The 13,644-nt window shown below is 47.6% G+C and overlaps 2 protein-coding genes across 2 annotated transcripts in view; both read right to left on the reverse strand.

The window, feature by feature from the left end:
* Positions 1 to 2,127, reverse strand: part of LOC106817037 (2-oxo-4-hydroxy-4-carboxy-5-ureidoimidazoline decarboxylase-like) — a gene marked incomplete at both ends in the record, with an annotated part of 2,999 nt that extends 872 nt beyond the window's left edge. The window contains one exon of the mRNA XM_014821684.1: positions 1,834 to 2,127. Within this exon, the coding sequence (XP_014677170.1) occupies positions 1,834 to 2,127 (294 nt within the window). The remainder of the gene's footprint in view (positions 1 to 1,833) is intronic.
* An 87-nt stretch (positions 2,128 to 2,214) lies between these two features.
* The window catches only part of LOC106817038 (ankyrin repeat domain-containing protein 50-like), a 19,852-nt gene continuing 8,422 nt past the window's right edge, over positions 2,215 to 13,644 (reverse strand). Inside the window, exons 4-10 of the mRNA XM_014821685.1 lie at positions 8,895 to 9,053; positions 8,391 to 8,717; positions 7,839 to 8,099; positions 3,749 to 3,821; positions 3,396 to 3,496; positions 2,590 to 2,832; positions 2,215 to 2,223 (exon numbers count right to left, since the gene is read on the reverse strand). Coding sequence (XP_014677171.1) covers positions 2,215 to 2,223; positions 2,590 to 2,832; positions 3,396 to 3,496; positions 3,749 to 3,821; positions 7,839 to 8,099; positions 8,391 to 8,717; positions 8,895 to 9,053 — 1,173 coding nt within the window. The remainder of the gene's footprint in view (positions 2,224 to 2,589; positions 2,833 to 3,395; positions 3,497 to 3,748; positions 3,822 to 7,838; positions 8,100 to 8,390; positions 8,718 to 8,894; positions 9,054 to 13,644) is intronic.

The following is a 13,644-nucleotide window of genomic DNA, read 5'->3' on the forward strand; positions in this document are numbered from 1 at the left end:
TATGTGCGTGTGTGTGTGTATGTGTGTGTGTGCGCGCGCGTGTGTGTGTGTGTGAGCGCGTGTGTGTGTGCGTGTATGTGCGTGTGTGTGTGTATGTGTGTGTGTGCGCGCGCGTGTGTGTGTGTGAGCGCGTGTGTGTGTGCGTGTATGTGCGTGTGCGTGCGTATGCGTGTGTGCGCGCGCGTGTGTGTGTGTGCGTGTGTGTGTGTGTGTGCGTGTGTGTTACGTATCATCATGTCGCTTTATCGAAACGGTAGGCCTATGCTTCGTTTTATTAGTTCATAATAGAATAATAATTTAATATATACCCCTACATGCTCATGATCTGATGTTTCCATATTCATTAATGTGTAATTATTTTTTATTTCTACTTTAGAATCTATTGTACCTTGTTATGTGGATCATACCTGTATATATTTCATTTCTCCTAATTTGAGTATTATCACGTTGTCTAAACAAAAGCCGATTGCTTTTTATTGTTCTTCATTGTGCATGTCTTTGTGTATCTATCACACTTGTTTAGTTCAATTAACCGTTCTATCTTCGCGCGTATTACGTTATTATATAACAAGTTGACGTGTGCGGAGGGACTGGCTGGAAGGCAGGATCGTTTCCTGCACTTAGAAATAATTGTGATATGAGAATATATTGGAAATACTGACGGCGTAATTAAATACTTTTCAATGTGAAATACAAAATAGGACCTATAGAAGATCTTGCTACCACGCAGTGTTTTGTAAAATCTCGGGTCATTGCCAGAGCCGTGCATGAAAGCTGGATACATTTATTTGCCCCTTCACAACGATAGATGGTAGCAGTGATCCGCATGTTCTGAAGTTGCAGTTTTGTTATATTCATAGAAATATATAGAGAATTATAAAAAATTATTTTGTAATATATATACTAGGCTAACTAGTATATTATTTGTATGGTTATATTTGCAATAATAAAGGAAATAAAATATAACAACATTTCCCACTCAAGAGGGGATTCGAACCTGTCACCTGTGTCTCTCTGTGTCCCGCCTCTACTGACTTGGCCATGGGGTGGGCGATGGTCCAGTGGGTAGAGGCGGGTTTGGTCAGTTTTAGCTTACTGGAGACTGAGAGGTCACGGGTTCGAATCCCCGAGGGTAAAATTATTATTTTTATTTTGTCCTTTTATTGCGGTTTCTAATGTTCCTGCTGCTATTCCAAGCTATCTAAGTAACCGAATAACAGAATAACATTAAATTTAATATCCAGTTATACTATTAAAAGGGCAAGATAAAACACAAAACAATTTTACCTCAGTTCGAATGCCAGTAAAGAATAATTATTTCACGTTTGATTTTTTCTTTTTTAACATTATAATTTCTAATGTTCCTATAACGTTCTTCTGAGCAACAGAATGAAACATTTTTTTACGTTTTATTTTTTCCCTTAATATTGTAATTTTGAATATTCATAATGTTTTACTCAATACACTTGAAAAATTGGACTTTCCACTTGGAACTAAAGTTGGGCATGCAGGACCCTATAGGAAGGAAATGGGACTGAAGTTTACCAGTGTTCAGCAAGATGGACAATGAAAGCAAGAGAAATGTTTCTCGCGACACAGGGTGGCTATTATTATTGCATACAGGTATGGACAGCATCGATCAGTAAGTCGCCAAGTAGCATCACATTTGCATTTCCGTAGTAACACTGTAACAAGTGCCGCAGAGCGACAGCGCTCAACTGACGTGTACTGTAACCAGGTATTCTTCTGATAAACTCACTGGCAACCGAATCAATAACATGCAGAAAAATGCATGATAGATTTACGGGTTTGATCGATATATTTGTTCGGTACGATATTTAAAATTCTGTAGTAGCAAATTTTCTTCACTTCATTAATGCCAGTCGACAACTCCTGCTCGGATTCGTTCAACAATCTTCGTTCGATTTCGGTCATTATGACGTCCTTCTTGTTCTCCCTCGCGCAGACGACGAAGGGGAAGTCGAACTTGTGTGTGTACGCATCGTTGGCGGTGCGCCGGCGTTGTCGCTCTGTGGATGTAAGAGTCAGCAGTCCCGCACTTTGCTGTTCGTGAATATGCTCCTCCGTCATCTCTCCTGCCTCGGCCAGCGATCCCACAATATCAGATTAAGCTAACTCGAGTTAAGCGTCTACACGGGCCTTAACTCCAGTTAAAGTAACTCGAGTTAGCCTAACCTCAATTGACTGGCGAGGTTAAGCCAACTAGAGTTAACGTAACTCGAGTTTCCTTAACTCGAGTTAAGGCCCCGTGTAGACGCTTAACTCGAGTTAAGGTTCGTCGTGTAGACGTAGCTTATTACTAATTACCTTTACCATCGATAGGAAAATATATTAGGACATTGCTAAAATTCGGTCTCAATCATTCGCAACGTAGGCCTGTAGTTTTACCTCGGTTTGACGTCGATAACAGGAGTAGTGTAACGCGGTGAAACTCCTCCTTTCTTCCATCCCGGCAACGTTGGGATTGGCACCGGCCTCCAGTAGCAGGCGCACGATGTCCAGCCGATGAGAGTGAACTGCGTAGTACAGGGAGGTCTCTCCGCACGAGTCCGCGGCGTTGGCGTCGGCGCCGTGTGAGAGCAGCATCTGCACCACCGCCTCCTCGTACCCCTTCGCCGCCGCCATTATCAGTGGCGTCACTCCGCTCTTATTATCGGCGACGTTTGGATCTGCACCGGCCTCCAGTAGCAGACGCATGATGTCCAGCTGGCCAAAGCAAGTCGCGTGGTACAGGAAGGTCCGTCCTTGTGAGTCCGCAACATTGGCGCCGGCGCCATGTGAGAGCAGCATCCGTGCCGCCGCCTCCTCACCCTCCCACAGCAGTTTATCATGGCGACGTTTGGATCTACGCCGGCCTCCAGTAGCAGGCACATGATGTCCAGCCGGCCAGAGCTAGCCGCGTGGTACAGGCAGGTCTGTCCGTGCGAGTCCGCGGCGTTGGCGTCTGCTCCGTGTGAGAGCAGCATACACACCGCCGCAATATCGCCCTCCAACACTGCCATCATCAGCGGCGTCTCATCGTTCTTATTAATGGCAACGTTTGGATCTGCACCGGCCTTCAGTAGCAGACGCATGATGTCCAGCCGGCCAAAGCAAGCCGCGTGGTACAGGGAGGTCTGTCCTTGCGAGTCTACAACGTTGGCGTCGGCGCCGTGGGAGAGCAGCATCTGCGCCGCCGCCTTCTCGCCTTCCCTCACCGCCTTCATCATGGCAACATTTGGGTCGGCGCCGGCCTTCAGTAGCAGACGCATAATGTCCAGCTGGCCAGAGCAAGCCGCGTGGTACAGGGTGGTCTGTCCGTGCGAGTCCGCAACGTTGGCGTTAGCGCCGTGTGAGAGCAGCATCCGCACCACCGCCTCCTCGCCTTCCCTCACCGCCTTCATCATGGCAACATTTGGGTCGGCGCCGGCCTCCAGTAGCAGGCGCATAATGTCCAGCCAACCAAAGTGAGCCGCGTAATTTTCATTCGACGAAGCTATGGACGATACGAGTGAGGATGTGATCGTAGATATAGAATACAGATCTGTATTCTGTACATCTGTATTCTATATCTATGATGTGATTCTATACGATAATCAGTAATCACGACATACATGCATACGTCTAGCGCGCGACACTAGCGCCGACTAACGTTGTTAATGTTATTCTCCAGTAATGTTATCTTCTTGTGTCTGGTGTGGCGCGAGGAAAAGGAAAGTGGCGCCATCTATAGGCATCGTGGCCTTACTTTCCTCGGCTGTGCAGAAGCCCGAAGCTCCGTCTCGGAAGCAGCGATACCCAATACTGACGTCTTCAGCATGCTTCATAGAAAAATTCAAAAATCCATATCATTTCTGACAAACAATCTACACCTTTCCAATTCTGTCATTTGAACAAAGGTCTGATTAATTGTCGTTTATCGACTGCGATGTGTAACAATCACACGTACGTATCACAATTACATTAATTACCTTGGGTTGATCAATTAATCAATTGATTAATCAAGTAATCACCAGAAACGAGTGTTTGATTATCATGATCATGATTGATCATAACTGTGTATTCTCGATAGTTATCTTATTAGATAGATATCGAACATTGTGTCCGTTTTTACAATCGCTGGGATGTATTAAGATTGCCTTTGTTCTGGCCTACTGTATAAGCTGTATATTTCGCGGTTTAATTTTCTCGAATTTCGCGAACGCGTCACCGACGCGAAAATAACAACACGCGAAGAATTCATAGCGAATAATACCGAATAATTCATAATTCACCGACCGGAAAATTAACCACTCACGAAGTCTGAATTCGCGAAAACATCTGTACGCGAAAAATATGGCGTATACAGCATTTAAAACATTCTCGACGTTGCTCGTGTTGTATAAGCATGGCAGCGAAGAAAAGAGTGGCAGTCCTGCGAAACGCTCGAGGAAGCTGGCTAGCAGATCTCCCGTGGTCGCTCAGCTAGACGTGACGGAGAGTGACGAGGAAACCTTCTACTACACTCCGCCGCAGAGCCGACCGCAGCTGATGCGGCTGCAGCACACAGACCTACCTGTCACGTTCAGTAATGTATCTGATGTTTATGTTTTCTACCACCAGGTGTCAGTAGTAGTACCACCACGGCCATAATGTAATGCAACGCAGAATAAATATTGTCCATTTTATCTACAATCATCTGCTTATCTATTCACCATAACCATCACCAGATGCGTGTGCTTGCCTTCTGAATGACACCGCGCGGTCGAGCGCTCACGAGCGCGCGTGAGTTGTTTTCAAGATGGCGACGGGCAATCTGGTGAATGCGAATCTAACACTTCTGACTTCAATTTCTCTCTGTTTCAACTTCATTTCATTTTTCAATCAATCATTCACTTCTGAGTTCAATTCATATAAATTTCGTCTGCTAATTCGTTTAACAGTATTCGTTCGAAGACATTAAAATCTCGCGATTAAATCTGCTGAGCAAGCCGCCATCTTGGATAAAGCCAGCGCTCGGTGCATAGTTCGGTGTCGTTCAAGTAGCGCTGCGTTTGTGCTGCGAGCGTTCGCGCTGTTGAACACGTCTCAGAAGATGCTACACTACACCTCCCCCCCAAGCGCAATGTGCCACACACGCACGTAAAGCGCGTATGTCACTCGCCAACCGCCGCTCCTCTGTCATGGTCACCTCAGCGCAGCTACAAGGTAAGGGCAAAGATCAAGCAGGCAGTGAGTACGTACGTGAGTATTCGCTTGGCTTTGTTATGTTTGATTTTGAGTGACACATACACTTCTAGTGCATACCTATGAAGCACTCACGCAGGAAATGTTTATTTTCATTAAAGAGGGGAGATGTTATGATATATGACCGCCAGATGTCGCGTCGAGAACAACGTGTGTGTCGCGTCTCGCGTGGTATGCACGCATGGTGTGGAAGCATTCCAGTTATTCAAAAAAGATATCTGCGTTGACTATGCACATGTTTGAGCATCAAACATAACAGGCTTATTCCCTATAAGTCTAGGGCGTAGTGTCCCTTCAGTCTATGGTTGGACTGCATATACAGTCTATAGTATATATATATACCCTATTAATGGGTACATTATGACAAGTGGATCGTCTGAACAGTGGGTCATTAATGATTATATTTTTTGGTGGTGTGTGGTAGCAGGAGCACATCAAATATGTGATTCTGGTGGTAATAAGTACTTTCCGAATTGCATACATTTCATGGTAAAATAGTTGTTTTATTTTTATTTTTTTAAATATTCAGAACCCAACTAAGCCTTTAGTTTTTTTACAGAGCAAAATGATTTGCAAACTTTTAACATTTGTACTCGTGGTTATTAAATCGCGCCAATTCACCAAGGCATTATACCGATAATCTACACATTTCTATATAAACTGAATAGTGCTACTACATATACTCGAATTTACATTGCAATGAAACACATCATCCAACACGTGCAACAATTAGAACATAGATAGATCTACCAAGTATTGATAATATCTTCTGGGTTATCGCATCTCCGATCCTACATGGGCTTCCTCGGTTAACACGCTTAGTGTCGCCTATGTTGGTCTAGCGTGTGCCCTGACAAATTCTATCAGACTCGCACTCAGCCTGTTCTCGTATGCAACGCTGTGTCTGACGATAACGCGCGCGCAGTGGCACCTCAGCGAATGATACTGCGCACTCATTCTGCCGTGTATCTCGTCGCTCGACTCCACGTTGCCGCGGAAACGCGTCGGGTAAATCCGGCGCCAGAGTTTGTATGGCGTCTCTCCCCGTGCGTTCACCACGTCGACGTGGGCGCCGTGGTTGAATAGCAGCGCGTGCACTATCTGCATGCACCCCTCCCTCTGTCGCGCGTAAACATCGTATTCACATGCGAGCATCACCCTACAGAAGCTGTGCAGCGGGGTATCGCCCTTGCTGTCGCGTGTGTTAACCTGTAGAAGTACGCCGGCAGACTCGCACGTCTGTAGGAGAGCTGACGCCGCTTGTACTGCTCGCCCGCACATTCTTCTCTCTTCCACCTCGCTGCCTATTATAGCAAGCGGCGTTCTCTTGTTACAATCGACGAGGTTCGGGTCAGCTCCGTGTTTCAAGAGAAGAGTAATCATCTGTGTGAACGAAGGAAACCAGGATCGTTAACAACCCGATTTTAGGTTCGTTCCTTGAAGAACAAGTTTCTCCAAGCATGCTACCTTCATTACTGTTGCCGATTACTAACTATTACTATTATTAAATTATTAACTATTAAACGATTACTATTACTGATTACATTTATTATCTAGAAAAAAATACATTGGAACATCGCTAAAATTGTCTCCGTCGTCCGCAGTTTCACCTCGGTCCCGAGTAGATTGCAGTAGTGTAATTCGGTGAAACTATAACATATCTATTATTAACTGTTAACCGATTACTATAGCTACGTCTACACGAGGAACCTTAACTCGAGTTAAGCTAACTCGAGTTAAGCGCTAACTCGAGTTAGCTGTTATGTAGCGTCTACACGACAACACCCGATAGCGATTATGTAGCGCCTACACGACAACACCCGATAGCGATTATTACCGATTTATTATGCATGCGTGCGTGCGTGTGTATGTAAACGTGCGTGCGTGTGTGCGTGCATGTGCACGTACACGTGCGTGTGTGCGCGCGTGTGCAGGTACACGTTCGTGCGTGCGTGCATGCGTGTGCACGTAGACGTGCGTGCCTGCGTGCGTGCGTGTGCACGTACACGTGCGTGCATGAGTGTGTGTGTGTGTGCAAGTACGCGTGCGTGCGCGCGTGTGTACGTACATCGTACTAGTGCTGCCGCCTATCGTGGAGGTTAAGCTAACTCGAGTTAAGCGGCTACACGGGCCTTAACTCCAGTTAAAGTAACTCGAGTTAGCCTAACCTCGATCGACTGGCGAGGTTAAGCTAACTCGAGTTAACGTAACTCGAGTTTCCTTAACTCGAGTTAAGGCCCCGTGTAGACGCTTAACTCGAGTTAAGGTTCGTCATGTAGACGTAGCTTATTACTGATTACCTTTACCATTGATAAGAAAATACATTAGGGCATCGCTAAAATTCGGTCTCAATCATTCGCAACGTAGGCCCGTAGTTTTACCTCGGTTTGACGTCGATCACAGGATTCGTGTAACGCGGTGAAACGCCTCCTTTCTTCCATCCTGGCAACGTTGGGGTCGGCACCGGCCTCCAGTAGCAAGCGCATGATGTCAAGCTGGCCAGAGCAAGCCGCGATGAGCAGGGAGGTCTCTCCGTGCGAGTCCGCGGCGTTGGCGTCGGCGCCGTGTGAGAGCAGCATCTGCACCGCCTCCTCCTCGCCCTTCATGACCACCATCATCAGCGGCGTCTGTCCACTCTTCTTCTTGGCGACGTTTGGATCTGCACTGGCCTCCAGTAGCAGGCGCACGATGTCCAGCCTGCGAGAGTAATCCGCGATGAACAGGGATGTATCTCCGTGCGAATCCGCGGCATTGGCGTCGGCGCCGTGTGAAAGCAGCATCCGCACCATCGCCTCCTTGCCCTTACTCACCGCCATCATCAGTGGCGTCTCCCCGGTCTGCGTCTTGGCGACGTTTGGATCAGCACCGGCCTCCAGTAGCCGGCGCATGATGTCCAGCCAGTCAGAGCAAACCGCGTGGTACAGGGAGGTCTCTCCGTGCGAGTCCGCGGCGTTGGCGCCGGCGCCGTGTGAGAGCAGCATCCGCACAGCTGCCTTCCTGCCATCATTCATCGCCTTCATCATGGCGACGTTGGGGTCGGCGCCAGCCTCCAGTAGCAGGCGCATGGTGTTCAGTTGGCCAAAGCGAGCCGCATAGTACAGGGAGGTCTCTCCGTACGAGTCCACTGCGTTGGCGTCGGCGCCGTGTGAGAGCAGCATCTGCACCGCCGCCTCCTCGCCCTCCCACGCCGCCATCATCAGTGGCGTCTCACCGCTCTTATTCTTGGCGACGTTTGGATCTGCACCGGCCTCCAGTAGCAGGCACATGACGTCCAGCCGGACAAAGCAAGCCACGTGGTACAGTGAGGTCTGTCCGTTCGAGTCTGCGGCGTTTGGATCCGCGCCGGCCTCCAGTAGCAGGCGCATGATGTCCAGCTGGCCAAAGCAAGTCGCGTGGTACAGGGAGGTCCGTCCTTGCTGGTCCGCGGCGTTGGCGCCGGCGCCGTGTGAGAGCAGCATCTGCGCCACCGCCTCGTCACCCTTCCTCACCGCCTTCATCATGGTGACGTTTGGATCTGCACCTGCCTCCAGTAGCAGGCGCATGATGTCCAGCTGGCCAGAGCTAGCCGAGTGGTACAGGGTGGTCTGTCCGTGCGAGTCCGCGGCGTTGGCATCGGCTCCGCGTGAGAGCAGCATCCGCGCCACCGCCTCATCGCCCTCCAACACTGCCATCATCAGCGGCGTCTCACCGCTCTTATTCTTGGCGACGTTTGGATCTGCGCCGGCCTTCAGTAGCAAGCGCATGATGTCCAGCTGGCCAGAGAAAGCCGCGTGGTACAGGGAGGTCTGTCCTTGCGAGTCCGCAACGTTGGCGTCGGCGCCGTGGGAGAGCAGCATCTGCGCCGCCGCCACCTTGCCCTCCCTCACCGCCTTTATCATGGCGACGTTGGGGTTGGCGCCGGCCTCCAGTAGCAGACGCATAATGTCCAGCTGGCCAGAGCAAGCCACTTGGTACAGGGAGGTCTGTCCTTGCGAGTCCGCAACGTTGGCGTTGGCACCGTGAGAGAGCAGCATCCGCACCACCGCCTCCTCGCCCTCCCTCACCGCCTTCATCATGGCAACGTTGGGGTCGGCGCCGGCCTCCAGTAGCAGGCGCATGATGTCCAGCTGGCCAAAGCGAGCCGCGTAGTACAGGGAGGTCTCTCCGTGCGAGTCCGCAGCATTGGCGCCGGCGCCATGTGAGAGCAGCATCCGCACCGCCGCCTCATCGCCCTCCAACACCGCCATCATCAGCGGCGTCTCACCGCTCTTATTCTTGGCGACGTTTGGATCTGCACCGGCCTCCAGTAGCAGGCGCATAATGTCCAGCCGGCCAAAGCGAGCCGCGTGGTACAGGGAGGTCTGTCCTTGAGAGTCCGCAACGTTGGCGTCGGCACCATGTGAGAGCAGCATCCGCGCCGCCGCCTCCTTGCCCTCCATCACCGCCTTCTTCTTGGCGACGTTTGGGTCGGCGCCGGCCTCCAGTAGCAGGCGCATGATGTCCAGCTGGCCAGAGCAAGCCGGCGACAGGACCCGCGCGTTCCCGCCGACCACGGCTGCGTGCAGCATCGTTCCGTCGCCACGGTAACGCGCGCGGAGGTTCGCTCCATTGTCTAGCAGCGCGGCTGCAACATCCGCGCTGGCTGTTTCGCAGGCGAGCATGAGAGGCGTTTGCCCGCGCTCATCCTCCTCTTGCAGGGGCGCGTCATGCAGCAGCAGCTGTTTGACAATCTCAATCTTCTCTTCCGTCCTGTCCCGCGAAAGTGCGCAGGCGACGTGGAGAGGCGTCTCCATGCGTATGTTCACGCACGAGGTTTTCGCTCCACCTCGCAGAAGTTCTAACACTTTCTCAACGTCCCCACGTGAACATGCAGCATGCAGGTCTGACATTCTTCTCCCAAATGTAGGCACGCACTGTGCGTCTTTTTGTTGCGTGAGGGTCCAGTGCAGTTCACTTACCTAAAATGCACACTAATGTTCACAAAGGCATGTAAAGTCGATTGCGATGTTAATATAGTGCAAGACAAATCGAAATCAGCTTTGTTCTCCACGTAATCACATTTTCTGTAATGCAGTGTCCAACAGATCGCTGAATAAGGTTATTTTCCTAATATAGGAAGCAAATCGGAAAGGGGGCAAATAAAGTGATTAAGCCTGGAGGATTGCGAAAGTATGGACACATCCACTTGAATATCCCTGGGGACCACCGCTTCTCAATGCTCCACCCGCTTTGCCAAGTGCAACGCGCAACTCGGTAGCTAAACCTGCGCTGAAGCGTAAAGGTGGTAAGACGAAAATTAACCGGATCCGGTTGTTTAGACACTGAACTGTTCTGAATGGAATAGGAGAAAGTGTAAAAAACACTTTGGTTAAAGAACTAGCAAGAAGTGGTGTATCCATATGGAATCTAATTCTGAAGTATTATTCATTTAGTGTAGGTGCTTAGATCTAAGATTAAGTGAGACAGGACAGTCCAGTGGATGGGTAAAGCTAAATAGTAAAGCCTACTAAAGCATAAAGGTGTTTAGTTGGTGTAGGGACACCACATCCACGTGCAGGGTTTTCATTATCTTTTATAGTGACAGGCCGAAATGCTTTTGCAACAGGGCGCGGGGGCGGGGGGTTTGGGTTTTAAATTTTTTTTTTTAACCTAGATGCTCTGAGATGCAATCTGGTGTATTCTGAGCTGCAGTAAACAGACACATTTGGATTACAGTATGGTCCTTTTTTCCAATTTGGTTTCTCCTGGTACATTCAGAGTTCACCAAACGTTTCCAAATTATGACGATTTAGTAATTATAAGAGTTAGACAATTAAGTAAGTAAATAGCGTTACTCAAAAACAAAACAATGCTTCTTGTGCACATAACATGCATACAAATATACTCAACTGATTTATTAATAGTAGCTCATAAAACACTTTCACTTTGGAGAATAATTAGAGCAAACTAAATGCAAATAAATCTTCTTTTTTTTAATATCATACTTGAGCCAATTGTAACCGGCCGAAACAGCAGAGTAGACGGTCAATTCAGCCGGTGGCCGGTTCCTAATGAGAACACTGCTGACGTGTCAGCTAGTTACCACCCAATACTTATTTTAATTTATGTATTAATTTAGACGCTAAAGCCTGCATGGCTAGATAACAGTCTATGCTGCAAGTAAAAATTATAATTAGAGCCGCAGAGCGACAGCGCTCAACTGACGTGTACTGGAGCCGGGTATTCTTCTGAGAAACTCACTGGCAACCGAATCAAGTGCGCGCTCCTGCCACCGCGTTCGCGCTCAGAGCATATATCTAGGATACTACTAATACAGATCTAAAATCTGATAGCCTTTGCTATCCATCCCATCCATAACGATGTAGCAAACACTCACACTACTGTGTAGCAAATCTCCCATATTCACAGATGACTTGCAAGGCGGTCATATTTGAATAATTTATGTTACTAAGTGATAATATTCTACGAATGAAATTATATATCATTGCAGGGTTTCTTCTGAGGGAAAATTAGACTACGGCGGTAACTGCCAGTTTGAGGGAAAACGCACATGGTGGATTCAAATGCATGCAGTAGGCACGAATGTGGATTCTGCAGGCAGATGCGGGAAGGAGAGGTAGAGGGGGGTTCTGGGGGTGTCCCCCAGGAAACCCCACGAATTTTCAGAGGGGGGACATCATATCAAATGTCCCCCCCCCATGATTTTGTGTGTAAGTGTGTGTGTGTGTGTTTGTGAAGTGAGAACCTTTTTATATTGTGTGATAGTGCGTCAACGATTGGCTTCTTTCCCTTTTTGCCAGCTTTCATTTCATTCAAGTGCATTTGAGAGCATAATATAATGATCATGCACAACTTGTGTCTTGATAAATTTAGTACCGTTTCTTTTTTAACACGTTTTTTTTCTTATATTAAATAATTCTTATGCAGAAATCATCAAGAGAAAGTATGTTTATGAAAGTTTAAGAGATATCACTCACATTAGACACTGATTCAAGGATTAAGCTGGGAACACGAGCTATATTCACGCAAAGAGGACACCGAGTAACTGAGCATCGGTTTTAATAATGTAATTTTCATTGCAAATTGATGATATATATACACGCATATATGATATGACTGGACCAACAATAATAACGGACCAATTTATTTTGTGATCAGCCTCAACACCAAATGATTGGTTTTCTGCTTTTTGTTTTCTTGATTTTATCACTGCATGTGAACACCCTTTTCGTAATCTTATCACAAACCAAATGCATGTGTGTGCATGTGTGTGTCTCTGTGTGCAGGGGCGTGTACAGGGGGGGGGTATGAGTTACGCGTAGTAAATCGAAGGTATTATAAGGCTAGTGAATGACGAATTTCCCTTGTTTATTGATGTCACACTCCTTCCCTATTATCTACTCCTGATATATATATATATATATATATATATATATACTCTAGGACTACTTGATACTTTTGATACTGTAGGAGCGAGATTTTGAACCTCGTGACTGAAAGACTCGAAGACTCAAGTGAAGTGACTCATAACGCACTACGGATCTCTCTCGCTCTCTTCTCGATGTACGAGGAACTAGTTCAAATAGTGATATTGTTGAACAAAATCAATGAACAAATACTGAATTGGCAACTACTATTTCCAATTCCTGCTTCCAGAACCGAATGAACATTCGCAGTGCGATTATACAATTTATTATAACGGTTAATATGTCTATGTATGCGTGTACGTGTACGCATATTAGTTCAATTCAAATTGTACAGTGCTCACTCCTCCATGCTCTGATAACTTTCTAGTAGTAACTATGAGTCAAAATCTAAGACGACTAACACCCAAGAACCACCACAACTCACGGACAAACTAGTACAACACAAGTAGCGAATCTCACCATGATTGAAGTGTTTAGAATTCTCGGGAACTTATAGCTGTGGGGTGATGATGGTGGCTGTTGCAGCGATCAGTATATAGAGAGGATGTGTGCAACGATGAGTCCTCGGTAAATGTCAGGGAATGGTTGCTCCTTGCTAACCGCTTTATATAGGTGCGAGGGTCCACGCTGCCATACGCTTGCACTGTGCAAATAGGAACGACGGAGGGCTGTGTGCTGTTTATCAATTCTGCGTCTGGCACGCCCCACGTTCAAAGTTCTCAATTGCTGCGGACGTTTAAACGTACCCGCGTGCGCGATTTATCTAGTGAGTCCGACGATGAGCAAGAGTGAAATGTTGCGAATAAATCTGTTCGCGTAGGAATATTATATTATAGGAACGAGCGCGTTATTGAGCAAGTGAAGGTCATTATATACCTCCGCCAAGGAGGTTATGTTTTCGCCCCTGTTCGTTTGTTACATCCGCTAAGGAGGTTATGTTTTCGTCCCTGTTAGTTTGTTACCTCTGCCAAGGAGGTTAAGTTTTCGCCCCTGATCGTTTGTTACCTCCGTC

This window comes from Priapulus caudatus, unplaced genomic scaffold, assembly GCF_000485595.1.
Source record: "Priapulus caudatus unplaced genomic scaffold, Priapulus_caudatus-5.0.1 Scaffold1572, whole genome shotgun sequence".
NCBI lineage: Eukaryota > Metazoa > Priapulida > Priapulimorpha > Priapulimorphida > Priapulidae > Priapulus > Priapulus caudatus.